Genomic DNA, 12,998 nt, shown 5'->3' with positions numbered 1-12,998 from the left:
ATTTCAGGTACATATATATATATATATATATATATATATATATATATATATATATATATATATAGTGCTGTCAATTTGCGCATGATAGGTAGGCAATAGGAGGCTTTTAAACACAACATTTTTGATTCTTTGTTCTGTTGTGGTTCTGTTTATCATTTGTAGCTACTATATGCCAAATTTGCTTGCTCTCTGGTTGTAAAACTCAATATTCTGCCTTTTCTTGCAAGGTGTGTATTTCTTTGTAAAGCAAAACGGTGAGCAATGTGAAACTGTTCTGATTAAAGTCTTAACCCCCTCCTACATGCGACTCCCGGCCCTTTAAGATGTTTCAGACAGTGGGATGTGGAGACAGGCATTTTGAGCATGTGACCTACGGGATTGGCTGTCACAGCAGTCACATGATCGGAAAACTCCCAATGTCAGATAGTGATTGGGAGCTTTCCGTTACCGAAGGGTGTCCTCTCGGCACAGCATTGTTTACATTTTGACCCGTGTGTACTGAGCTTTAGATTCCTAAGATGTTTTTTGACGGACTTTACCATACTGTGTGTGTGTGTGTATGTATATAATATGTGTGTATGTATGTATTTTTTCTTCTTTAAGCTTGAAAAGTTTATTTTTAATCTTTGTTATTTTGGTTCCTTTCACATCTCTTTCCCTAGAGAGCAGCATTTGCACACTTTCCAGAACTTCTTAACTTTGCACTTTCCAATGTGGCAGCTGTGGATACACGGGAATCCCTTGTGAAGTTCTTTGGACCACTGGGGTAAGTGGCTTAATGCAGTCTGCTTTATTAAAGGTAACTTGTGATGTAGTATTAATAGTTACATAAATGTTTAACCACTTGCTCTTCAGGAAGGTTTTATCCCTTTCATGACCAGAGCATTTTTTGCTATTCAACACTGTGCTACTGGCATTTGCTCGGTCATTTAACACTGTACCCAAATGAACTTTAATTTTTCACAAAAATAGAGCTTTCTTTTGGTGGTTCACCACTGGGTTTTTTTTTAATATACAAAGACCAAAAATTAAAAAAAAAGCCCAATATTTTCTGCTTTAATAAAACCTATAACAATATAAAAAAATATATAACTTCTTCATATGTTTAGGCTAAATTGTATTCTGCTACATGTCTTTGGTAAAAAAAAATTCCAATAAATGTATTTTAATTGGTTTGTGTGAAAGGAATAGCATCTACAAATGGTGTATATATACTGGAATTTATGTAGCTATGACACCCTACTTATAGTGGCAGTGATCAGCAACTTATAGTGGCACTGTGATAGTGTTTCTGGCAATCTGATTCTGGCTGGGAAGTATACTAACTGACACTGACATCAATAGTGACACCAATACAGTGATCAGTGTTAATACTATACATTGTACTAATGATACTGGCTGGGAAGGGGTTAACATCAAGGGACAATCAAAGGGCTAACTGTATGCCTAACAAGTGTAATGTGTGTAATTTGTGCTCCTTTTACTTACAGATCTAGCTGTCTTTTCTTCCTGTTTTACAGGAAGAAGAAACTGCCAGATCACTGATCTGTGATCAGCGCTCTGTGATGTGATTGGATACAGCCGATCAGCAGGTCTCAGCCATAAGCCATTGGCCGGGACTTGCTGACAAAATCCCATTGTAGACATTGACAACGAGGGTTAGCAGCGGGCACGCACATGCGTACCTTTAACCAAAAACAGGTTGGATGACATACATGTATGTGATCCAGTCTGCTTGTGCAGCAGGAAGCAGTTAATTTTACAAGATTCCAAACTTCTCTCCTTTGTCCCTTTTTTTTTGATATTGCTTTTAAAATATTTAAAAAGTGATACTAAAATAACAAACATATCATATCACAAGTGTAATAAAAGCGCCACACCCTTAATACTTTAAAGCAGCAATTCCACCTCAAAGAAACCAAATAAATTCTTAGTGCTATAACTTAAATAAAGGAATGCGCTAAAACCACAAACTATTCCTAATTTAGTGTAGAAACATTAGTGCAAAAGATATATCTATTCTCAATTAATATCAAAAAATATCAAAATTATGTGCAAAACTATTTTTTAGTGCATAAGTAATTTAAATAATTAAATTTGTGAATATAAAAAAAATGTCCCACTCTGAATTTCTTCAAAATGTCCAAACAAATCCTTTTCAAATTCAGGTGCTCTCAAAGAAATTGTGCCAAAATCCACCACCAAAAGTAAAGTTGGGTAACTCACCAGAGCTCCATGCTGATCAATCTCTAGATCAGCAAAAAACGCTTTTTGCTCTGGGAGCAGATGCAATGAATCAACTTCTCAGGTGTGATGATCAATAGCTACACAATCATCCATAAGGTAGGTATCCACCACTCAATATAATGGTTCCAGGAGCATTATATCACTCTCTCTTTTTATATCTCTCCACCGAGGTCATGTTTGGGAATGAAAGAGAAAATCATGGTGCAGCCAGTTTTTTATAAAAGTATCCAACAAGTTAATAAAGATTTACACTCACAAAAAGGGTGTCTTCACCGACACCAGTATAACAGCATAAAACAGCAAATGGTATAACAGTCTCCTGTTCCCCGTACACTCACTACAGCGCTCGTGACTTAATTTTCTCCACAAACGTCAGCATCCAACAAGCCCTACTAGTTTCGTCATGAATGACGTCTTTCATGATGAAACTAGTAGGGCTTGTTGGATGCTGACGTTTGTGGAGAAAATTTTGGCACAATTTCTTTGAGAGCACCTGAATTTTGAAAAGGATTTGTTTGGACATTTTGAAGAAATTCAGAGTGGGACATTTTTTTTATATTCACAAATTTAATTATTTAAATTACTTATGCACTAAAAAATAGTTTTGCACATAATTTTGATATTTTTTGATATTAATTGAGAATAGATATATATATCTTTTGCACTAATGTTTCTACACTAAATTAGGAATAGTTTGTGGTTTTAGCGCATTCCTTTATTTAAGTTATAACAAACATATCATACTTACCTGCTGTGTGCAGTGGTTTTGTACAGAGCAGCATCTCCTCTTTTCGGGTCCCCCGCTGGAGTTCTTGCCCCCACAGCAAGCAGCTTGCTATGGCGGCATCTGAGCAGGCTTGCTCCCGAGCCGCAGCTCAGCATGTCCATTCACACACAGATCTGCGGCTCAGCCCAGCCCCTTCCTCTCCTGATTGGCTCACAGGCTGTGATTGACAGCAGCGGGAGCCAATGGCTGCCTCAGCCAATCAGAAATGAGAATCCTTGGAGAACCTAGGCTCTCGTGGACATCGCTGGATCAGAATGGGGCTCAGGTAAGTATTAGGGGGGCTGGGTGGGCTACTACACAGGATTTTTACCTACATGCATAGAATACATGAATGTAAAAAACCTTGAGCCTTTAGAACCACTTTAATATGTTTCTCACCCATTGAGGTGTGTATGGAGGTTGCCTAACTTGTTACCTTATATTTACATGGTGGATATGTGAGGTGAAGAGTAAAGGCTAAAGAAAACACTACCTGTTAAGTGGTGTACGCCTCAGTCTGAACAGTCACCATTTTGGTGCATGGTCAGATTCTTTGGCGCTTTATAGATGTTTTGGAAATGTAGAATTTGAAGGTGGTGTAATTTCATAATTTTGGTATTTTTAAAATTCTTAAAGTGGTAGTAAGGTGACTTTGTTCATTTTTACCTACAGAATAAAGCTTACCTGTAGGTAAAATGAATATCTCCTAAACGTTTACCTTTTAGGAGATTTTCTACAGAGCAGCAGCCGATGCCATCACTGGCAAAGAAACACAAGGAGGCGCCACTAAGTACAGTATTAAAAGCCGCTTTAATGTCAAAAAGCATCAAACTCACATGTCTACAGAAGTTGCAAGCATATTAGACCTGGATACTCCAGCCTAATGGATCACGACCGCTCCAGGTTGAAAACACAAGCAGTGGAAAATGTCAAAGCAGCGTTCTCCACCACTTGTGTTTTCAACCTGGAGTGATCATGATCCATTAGGCTGGAGTGTCCAGGTCTACTATGCTTGCAACTTCTGTAGACATGTGAGTTTGATACTTTTTTGCTAATTTAAAGCGGCTTTTAATACTGCACTTAGTGGCACCCCCTTGTGTTCCTTTTCCGTTTTCACAGAGATAGATTTCAGTCCCATGGTGGAGCTGCCTACATGGTGGCTTTTTATTGACTATGGACTGCTATAAAGATATGGACTATATGCACTTATGATTTAAACGCACTTTCAAATGTGTTTATTTTTTACATGATTATATTCCCTTCCCCCTTTCTCTGCATTTAAGCTTTGCACCCTATACACTGTATATTATACAATGGAGCACTACAGCTTCCATCAAAAGCCATATCAGTTCAATTCATATTCCTAAGCCCCTGCAAGCAAGCTTGTTAAATGGGATATATAGTGTATTCTAATCATTCAGTACAGCACACGGAACTGGTATTTATAGTCTATAGGTTATATGCCTGCTACTTGCAGGTGATTGGAAACTGGCAAAAACCTTTTCCAGGGCCGCCCCTAGTGTGTACCCATAAAACCCCACCCACTCTGAGGCGTCATTTTCTTTTTTTTACTATCCTTACGTGATGGGTTCTCTTTTGGAGAAGTAGTTTTCTTTTCAAACCCTTGAAGTTTTTGAGTCTGAATATTCTATGAACATCTGATTGATTATTGCCTTGCAATACCTAGCAATTTCCGGATCGATTACCCTCAGTTTGTACTTCAGGGACTGTACCTGGATCCCTCTGTATTGTGCCAGCCTGTATCGGGCACGGGATCCTGTGTTAGGGCTTACCTTGGCACAAATTGCAACAAGTGAAGTTGACTGCAGGGTGCTATACAGGTCCAGGGATCTTGGTCCATTTTTATGGTATCCAGACCCTAAAGACGCCTTTTGGAGGTACGCCCACCATGACAGGCAAAGCCTAGAGCTTACTATGACAGGGTTTTCCTGTAAATGGACTTTGATTTCTGGCTTTAACAGTATACACAAGTCATAGCACTATATGCTGCATATTGGCTAGTGGATTTGGTTGTTTATTGTGGCAGCCCTTTTATGTCTGTCAATTCCAAAAGTGCTCTCTGAAAAGCAGAGACAAATTCATCTATGTACAAGGTGCATCCTTCTAAATAGCATCCCATTAAGTGCAGCAAGTCCATAAACTATGAATCTTCAGTGTGATAGACAATCCATTTTACTCCTCCAAAACACTTTTGCCACCATGTGTTCTTCAACTTTAAACACTCCATCCCCCTTTTGGAGTTGAAGTGACATTAAGATCCCATTCGCACTTGTGTGACTTGTCATGCGACTTTAGACCTCAAAATCACTTGACAAGCCGTACCCCATGTTTCCAATGATAACCATTCATATATTTGCGACTTAAGGTTGCAGTAGTTCAAAGTAGTTCATGCATGTCTTTGGTCTGACTTTCATGCAACTTGAAGGCCATAGACTTCAATGTTAATCTTCAAAAGTTGCATGAAAATTGTACCTGAATGTTTTACATGCAACCTTGCTGCAACAGTGGGTCTGACTTTGCAGAGGGACAAGTCACACCTATCCAAGTTGCATCAAAATTGCACTCCAAAGTTGCGCAACTTTTAAGTCATACAAGTGTGAATAGTGCCTAAAGGTTGTTGTGTTTTTTTTTTCCTAAACAACAAACATATTATACTTACCTGCTGTGTGCAATGGTTTTGCACAGTGCAGGTCCCCTGCTGGTGCTCTAGGCTCCTGCCTAGTGCCCCCATAGCAAGTAGCTTGCTATGGGGGCACCCAAGCAGGCTTGTTTCCGAGCCACCGCTCTGCATGTCCATTTTACACATGAAGTGCTTCTCGTCCCCTGCCCCCGCTCTCGTCATTGGCTCACTGGCTGTGATTGACAGTAGTGGAATCCATTGGCTACCGCTGCTGTCTCAGCCAATGAGGAGGGAGAGACCCAGGAAAGCCGAGGCTCTGGTGCACATCGCTGGATTGAGATGGGCTTCAGGTAAGTTTTAGGGGGGCTGAGGGTGCTGCTGCACACAGAAGGTGTTTTACCTTCATGCATAGAATGCATGAAGGTAAAAGCCTTGAGCCTTTACAACAGAGTTCGGCAGCTCATCGATCGTGATCTTACCTGTTGACCGCTGACAGGCGACAGGTAGATTGCGTTCTAGTCCCTAAACTGCCGGACCCACAAGTGCTTCTCCTCTTTTCTCTGAGATTGGCGGGCAGAGCAGAGATGAGTTCAGGCGTCTTTTCACCTGGGCTCTCAAGCCGGGAAGCAGTCAAAACGAGTCCTAGGTAACGGAGGGATGGCGGGATCAGCACACCAGAACAGGTTGATCAGCATCAGGAAACCACTTATGTGCCTTCCTGACCCCCAGCACCATACCCCCCTCATCTCTATCTCTCCGTAATCCCTGTCCTGCTTACCCCTGTCATCTGCCATATTGATCCCTGTACACTGCTCTACATGCTACTGACCTCTGCACACTGCAATACATGTCTGACCTCTGTACACTGGCCTACCTGTTTTTGGCAGGTACCCGCTCCCACTTCCGGCTCAGTTCGCTGTAGCAAACTGAGCCAGAGCTTTGGCCCCCCTCCTTCCTCCTGCAGTCTCCTGGGAACCTTCACAGGTCCCAGAAGACTGCTGGACCAATCAGAATGCGCAGCACGACCTGCTCATGCGCAGTGGGTGCTCGGCTGTGAAGCCACAAGCTGTCATAGCCTGGTACCCACAGTTGTGATGCTGGTGCCGAGGAGAGATGGGACAGAGTAGGTGTGCACATCGCTGGACCCTGGGGCAGGTAAGTGTGTGTTTATTAAGAGTCAGCAGCTACAGTTAATAAACACAAAACTGACTGGAACTCCGTTTATAACGTCTTAAAAAATAAAAGATTGCTCCTTTCTTCCATGTTGTCAGAATAGATCTCAAAGGTTGCCTACCCTGCTTATAACCAATTTAAGCTCATAAAAAGTGTTGTCTTTGCATGAATGGAATAAACATTTATCTGAATCTCTGGATGGCATGCCTCAATGGTACCTAGTGCGCGTGCTTCTTTTGGTAGGTGGTGACATCACTGTGCCGTAGTCCTGCCCAACGTGTTTTGTCACACTGACTTATTTTAGTAGTGGCTATCGAAAGAGTCAGTGTGACTAAACGCATTGGACAGGACTAAGACACAGTGACTTCAGCACACACGGAAGGACGCATTCATGCAGTATGTACCACTGTGGTGCAAACCATTTAGAAATTCAGATGAAAGTTTATTCTTTATGTACAGGCAAGCACTTTTTAAATGTGCAAGACTTTCCACATTCGCAAAATTCTAGGTTGCTTTTAGGAAATCTAAAAGAGCCTCTCTGATTGGTCTTTGACCTCTTCCATTTTCCTCTCCCAAAACCTCACTTCTTCACATGCCTCTACTCTGCTTCACCAATACTACATTTGTTAACTGGCTAAATGTGCTTTGTTGTATGGCCGAATGTCTTCTTTCCCCTAACCAACACTTTGTGAGTCCCCCACAAATGGGTCGCATCAGGTACTTTTTATGTAAAAATCCAATACAGTTCCGTAAATAACATACTATTACACTAGTGATTCTTGATAATGCTACTAGAAGACTAAAATAATTGCTGCCCTCCTAGAATACAGAATTGTGATTTGGATGAAGCCTTCCATACCAGTAGACATTTACAGAATTGTGGAATCACAGATTCTAGCTTCTGCTTAGGTCACATTTTACATTAGATGCAAAGGCTATTCTTTTAGCTTTTTTTATTTGTTTTGATACAAGTAGTTTTGTGTTCACTTGGATAGATAGCCTGATTGATTGTTTAATTGTTTTGCAGTTCCAATACTCTCCACCAGGTGGCATCATATCTCTGCTTATTGCCAGCTCTCTCTGAAGGAGAGGAGACCAAATATGACAACGAGTTTCTCTTAGAGCTCCTGGTAGGTATACACAAGATAATTTACCAGTAACCTACATTTCCTATATATAAAAGACCTCCTTGAAGGGTAATGATTAGATATTATTTTCCAGAGTAAGATGTAAAATGCAACTCTTTGCTTTATAAATATGTTTTCATATGTTGCCATTGTTTCTTAGCAGTCAGCATTCCCACATGAACAGTGTTGTTTCTAATATCTTTTCTGCAGGTGTCCCGACATGAGCGTCGTATTTCTCAGATCCAGCAGCTGAACCAGATGCCCTTGTATCCCACAGAGAAGATCATATGGGATGAGAACATAGTACCCACAGAGTACTATTCTGGGGAAGGTGAGGCTGCTGTAAACTGATCTGAAATACTCGTAGTGACTGCTCTAATGAGCTCTAATATCAGGAAACCCACCAATATAACCCCAACTTTGAAATGTGATCTAATTTTACATCCTAGAACAGCTAACATGGATGAGTCCTTTAACAATTTCACTGCCTTAGCAATAATGCTGTAAATAAAATATAGATTATGGGGGCTTTGTATGAGAAAATGATTGCATATAGTCCTTTACTGTATGGATCTATTTCTAATATCTTTGCTTAAGATGGAAAATGAAAACAAACAACTGGCAGGGGGGGGTGTTCAGCACTATCATACTTTTCCGTTTCTGCATTTTTAGGCCCATGCACAGGGATGCTTAGCAGCTTCTTTGTGCTGAGACATAAAATTTCTGGTCCATGTGGCGCCACATGTGTCATACAGCTGCCAGTTCAATTGAATGGATCTATACAGCCATGCTCGTCCAAATGCCGATAGCTGCTAAATGACATTTACCCTGCGCATGCATATACGGCATTACTTTCGGAGCATGCCATTTGCAGAAACGATCAATGTTTACTCAAGCATGGCCATGTACAACCATTCACTTATGCTGGCAGCTGTACGTGGCATGTGTGGCTTCCTGGGCTCCAGAGTGTGTAAGAGCATTTATGCCTCAGCATACAGGAGGTACTAAGCATCCGTGTGCATGAGGCCTTATAATGAATCACTATTGAATCTTGTAGTAAAACTAATCAGACCAAAAACATTTCTGCTTTAGGGGCAGTGGTTCATGTAAGTTAGTATGTAGATTGTGATAGGAGGATTTTGTCATGTTTGTTACACAGGTTTGTTGCACTTATAAGCAGGTAGATAAAATGTGAGACCATTTAGTTTTATACTTTTTCTAATTGCTAATAATTTCATTGTATCATTTATCTGATATTAGCAATATTTGTATGTATCAATAGCCATGTTGCATGTTTTTCTCCAGTCCAGCTTTACATTCCATGTTTTTTTTTCCCCCTAACAATGCTGCAATCCTAAGGGGCAACCCTCCTCCAAAATATCCTATTGGTTATGGGTGGACACTATTGGGCACCTTCACCCTTTAACTTCATACATCAGTTGGGGAGTCAGTGGCAAGATGTGGAAAGAGCTCCTTGTAGTTCTCATCTATGGCCTCCCTCACCACAGAGTCACTTTTTTTTTGCTGCATCCCATCCAGCAGGGAAAAAAAAATTCCCTTGGTTAGACCCATTTGTAAGTTGTGGCACAACAAGTGCTTTAAATGGAACAAAAAGCATTTCATTTTGGTCTTTGCAGTTTTCCAGTGTGATCTTACATCTTCATGATATCAGGAACCTCTATGTATTGCCTTCAGCCCCACTGCAGAGATCTTCACTGTTTGGCACTGCCTGGCACGGCACATCTTTTGTCTAAAGTGACTCCCGGATGGGCCCTGCTCCTAATGTGCATACAGGCTAAGACCTCCATATATTCTACGGGCTTGGTTCCTGTGGGTGTCTGTGTAATCCACAAATGCAGATCTAACTATATGAATTTACAAGGATTGCAGTGCACAGCTCCCATTCAAGACTATTTTCAAGCAAAGACTGGGCAGCTCCATATAGTAAAGACCTGCTGCTTCAATCTGGAGATATGTATTTTGCCATTTGGATTTCACTGTGGGACAGCAGGAATAGCTGTGACAGAAGTTTTCACTAAAAGTGAAGTTGCCCTTTAAGGGTTGTACTTTCACTGCATATATGAAGAAAATGTTTCACATTTTGACATTGTCATGTTACAGGCTTGCGTGGGTAAAATGTATGTTCTTTCTTTCCAGAAAGAATAGCTGTTGATTTGCAATAAATAAAACTTGGCCTGCCTTGCTAACAATATCTCTGGCACTTGCGGTCCCCAAAATATGTCCATTTCAGCACTTTACCTGCAAATAGTGTTTTGCACTCTTGTGCTGCTTATCCATTAACAGTCATAAACTGTCTGCAACTGAGTAAAAGTGTGTAGACCTATCTTAGACCGGCACATGGAGAGTGATTATTTGTCTGAGGTAGTAATAGACTGTCATTTTTACTGAAGCAGCCCATAGATGTCATTTTTTTTTTTTCATTCATTCAGCATGCTGAATGGAAAAAAGAAGCCTCAATTTCTATCCACACACTCCATGTGAATGGGGGAGTACTCCCCACTGAGCTTTTGTATTTTGACAGCCGGGAGACTTACCATCAGAATACACCGATCAGCACTGCTCACTATAGCCTGCGGTGCTGATCGAGCGTGGAAACCCCAAAGTCAATTGGTAGATCAACCTCTGTAGAATCAAAGTGCCTACACATGGATTGATATTTGTCAGGTCCCTGCTAAACTTAGAATTTCAATCTATGTATGCTGGCTTAAGTGACCATCACTGGAGAGAAGAGAATTCTCAGTGGCTTAGTACAATGACACTGTCTTTGAAAACTGTTCAGATAGGATATCGGTGTCATAGGCAGTGCTTTTGTTTTCAGAGGGCTGCCCAGATTACAGGCTTCTCAGGTAATAAAAAAAAATTGCATTTACTTTTTTTTTCTTGATCAAACCGTACAGGAAGCAAGCATGGTCTTGGATAACTGGATTATATGTTGCTATCTTCCAGTGATTGGACACTGGTAAGCTAACAGAACTGTTAGGACCCCATATAACCCCTTTCATTGAGTTATCCTTCATTTTCTTGCTAGTGTCCTTAGGTGACGGATTTTTTTTTTAAAGGCAGTTTTTTGGGGGTGGGTTTCTGAATTTTTTATATCTGATTGTACACCTGCATCTCTTAAATTATACTGTGTCTGAGGTAAATCTAGTCAGCAGCTTTTCTCTGTTGTGCGGTTGACCTAAACTCCAATGTCCTCTAGTGGCACTGAGGGTAGACATTTTGGGACTCTCATTATACCCCTTCCACTGAATTGTTTTTATTTTGTGAGTACCTGGCTTCACCTCACTTGCATGTGGCAGATAGCACACAGAGAGGATGGGGCAAAGGGACATTTGGACACTCAATCTGCAAGTGGGTCTGGGGGCATTATTTCTGCTCTCTGTGAGGTCTCTATCTCTGATATTAGGACTCCATCTCTGATATTAGGACTCCCTGCTCCTCTTCTGAAGCCCCACATCAATCCTGTTTAAACAGGAAGGAATTGTCCTCTTCTATGGCAGAATTTTTGGGGAACTTACCACCCTGTGGGAATCATCCGAACAAAGGGAATATAAAGGCTACTTTTGTTTTACTGACCCTGTCACGCAAATTGGTGAGACCGGAAGCATGTTTCTGGACCCTGGTTCCATTCTTACAGATTCTTCTGTTAAGTATCTGGAATTTGTTCCTACTACTCTGTGGCGTTTTGTAGATGGTCTTGGAGATAACCTACAGCCTTCTGTCCATTCAGATGCATCATATCCTGTGGCACAAGTACTTGTTTGCAGTACAGCTGGCATGTAAAAAACACACCCGGAGAGGTTACCTTTTGAAGGACAACATTTCTTTTGTGAACATCTTTTTTTTTTTTTTTTTTAAATCAGAAATGCCACTGGTGACATTCAACAACAAATCCTTCTGTTTTAGGAGTTACTTTTGTCTTTCCCAAGCCTCGCCTCTAAGTCTAAGCCCAGTACCTCCTTTCTCTGCAAGCTCTGGACTCCCAATCCGGCTAAGCCAGGCTCCAAGCCCTCCTGTCAGTGACAGGGCATCCAAACTTTTTCAAGTTTAGGGGGATGTCTGACAGCATTCTCGGCTGAGTTTGAGACATTCCAGACCTCTGGGTCAGGATTGTTGTCTCCAGGGAGGTGCAGGATGGAGTTTTGCACCTTCCTTCCCTAATTTGTGCCTTCCAATCTGGCGCCTTCTCCAGAGATTGGATGACCTGCACTCTGCTGTTCAGCAATTGCTCATTTCATGGGGCATTGTTCCTGCATTTGCAGGGGAGAGCTTTTAGAGTTTTTATTTCAGCCTGTTCATCGTTCCATTGGTGATTTTAGTCCTAACCTGGACCTGAAGTGTCTGAACATCTTCCTTCGGATTCAGATGTTTTGAATGGAATCAGCCAGGTCATTCACTGAATCCCTCCAGCAGAGAGATCTATCGCTGTCAGTGGACATGAAGGATGCTTACTTATAAAATCTTATCTTTCTCCAGCAATAGTTTTGTTCTGTGGTGAACGACTGTCATTTGCAATTTGTGGCCCTGCCATTCAGCCTATCCATTGCTCCTTGGGTCGTCACAAAAGTCTTGGCCTCTGTTCTGACTCTTCATCACTCTTAGGGAGTCCACATTGTGGGACACCTGTAAGATCTGCTGTTGAAAGATTGCACCATCCAGGCTTTAAATACCAACATACAATGGACTATGCAGATTCTGCAGAAACCTTGGGTGGCTTCCCAAACCTCAGGAAGCTCTGCTGGAACTAACTTACCATCTGGTGTGTTTGGAGTTGGTCCTGAACACATGCCAGTTTTTTCTCCTCTTTAACAAGATCAGATCTCTTTGCTTTTTAACAGAGCAGTATAGGGTTATTCCCCCCCCCCCATTATTTATTTCAGGTACTTATATAGCGCTGTCAATTTACGCATTATACTTTATACCTATACTTACCTAGATTGATGAAGCATAGGTCCGATGCGTCATCGATAACCCTCCGGCTCTAAGGGTGAGAATTCAGCGATCACTGATCTCTGAGTTCTCC

The 12,998-nt window shown here is 41.3% G+C and overlaps 2 protein-coding genes across 5 annotated transcripts in view; one reads left to right on the top strand and one right to left on the bottom strand.

Annotated features, from left to right (window-relative positions):
• Positions 1 to 12,998, bottom strand: part of LOC149467665 (uncharacterized) — a 325,880-nt gene that overhangs the window by 13,697 nt on the left and 299,185 nt on the right. The window lies entirely within an intron of this gene.
• The window catches only part of AQR (aquarius intron-binding spliceosomal factor), a 144,416-nt gene that overhangs the window by 37,109 nt on the left and 94,309 nt on the right, over positions 1 to 12,998 (top strand). Inside the window, exons 13-15 of the mRNA XM_089671280.1 lie at positions 663 to 766; positions 7,855 to 7,957; positions 8,165 to 8,285. Coding sequence (XP_089527406.1) covers positions 663 to 766; positions 7,855 to 7,957; positions 8,165 to 8,285 — 328 coding nt within the window. The remainder of the gene's footprint in view (positions 1 to 662; positions 767 to 7,854; positions 7,958 to 8,164; positions 8,286 to 12,998) is intronic.

The sequence above is a fragment of the Staurois parvus genome, unplaced genomic scaffold, assembly GCF_062004578.1.
Source record: "Staurois parvus isolate SC_StPar_1 unplaced genomic scaffold, SC_StPar_1.0 ptg000104l, whole genome shotgun sequence".
Lineage (NCBI taxonomy): Eukaryota > Metazoa > Chordata > Amphibia > Anura > Ranidae > Staurois > Staurois parvus.
The sequence above is the reverse complement of the archived record's forward strand: the minus strand, read 5'-3'. Positions and strand labels throughout refer to the sequence as shown.